This window comes from Priapulus caudatus, unplaced genomic scaffold, assembly GCF_000485595.1.
Source record: "Priapulus caudatus unplaced genomic scaffold, Priapulus_caudatus-5.0.1 Scaffold22911, whole genome shotgun sequence".
Lineage (NCBI taxonomy): Eukaryota > Metazoa > Priapulida > Priapulimorpha > Priapulimorphida > Priapulidae > Priapulus > Priapulus caudatus.
In genome coordinates this window covers 1-490 of record NW_014599972.1, presented here as the reverse complement: position 1 = coordinate 490, position 490 = coordinate 1, and the positions used below count along the sequence as shown (strand labels likewise).

The window sequence follows — 490 nt, the reverse complement described above, 5'->3', positions numbered from 1 at the left end:
CATAATGGCCACCGTAATAGCGGCAGCGGCATCAAGCCACGGAATCTGAAATAGCACACTAGCAATAACGCCGATGGCAACTACCAAGGATGAAAAAGCATCCGAACGATGATGCCAGGCATTAGACTTGAGTAAATTGGAGTTGATTTTTTTAGCCACATGCATCGTATAATGGTACAAGCCCTCTTTAGCAATAATTCCCAAGAGTACGAAGATAATCGCCAATGGCGTAGGCTGAAGCAGTTTTTCTGGGTGGGTGATACGATCAAAAGCATTCATGCCGATGCCAACCGCAACACTTGCCAAGGCAAGACCTAAGATAACCGTTGCCACCGTTTCAATGCGATCATGCCCATAGGGATGGTCTTCATCTGCATCTTTACTGGCCAACTTAGCCGCAAACAGCACCATGAAATCACTGGCAAGGTCGGACAAGGTATGTATTCCATCAGCAATCAAGGCTTGAGAATGCGTTAACACACCCCCCGCC

At 47.3% G+C, this 490-nt stretch overlaps 1 protein-coding gene across 1 annotated transcript; it reads right to left on the bottom strand.

The window, feature by feature from the left end:
- Nucleotides 1–84: 84 nt before the first annotated feature.
- LOC106820558 (mitochondrial metal transporter 2-like) lies at nucleotides 85–480 on the bottom strand (the record flags this gene model as incomplete). The annotated part of the gene is made up of 1 exon (XM_014825067.1): nucleotides 85–480. A coding segment is annotated over one exon (396 nt), but the record flags the coding sequence as incomplete, so codon positions are not given.
- Between the last annotated feature and the right edge of the window lie 10 nt (nucleotides 481–490).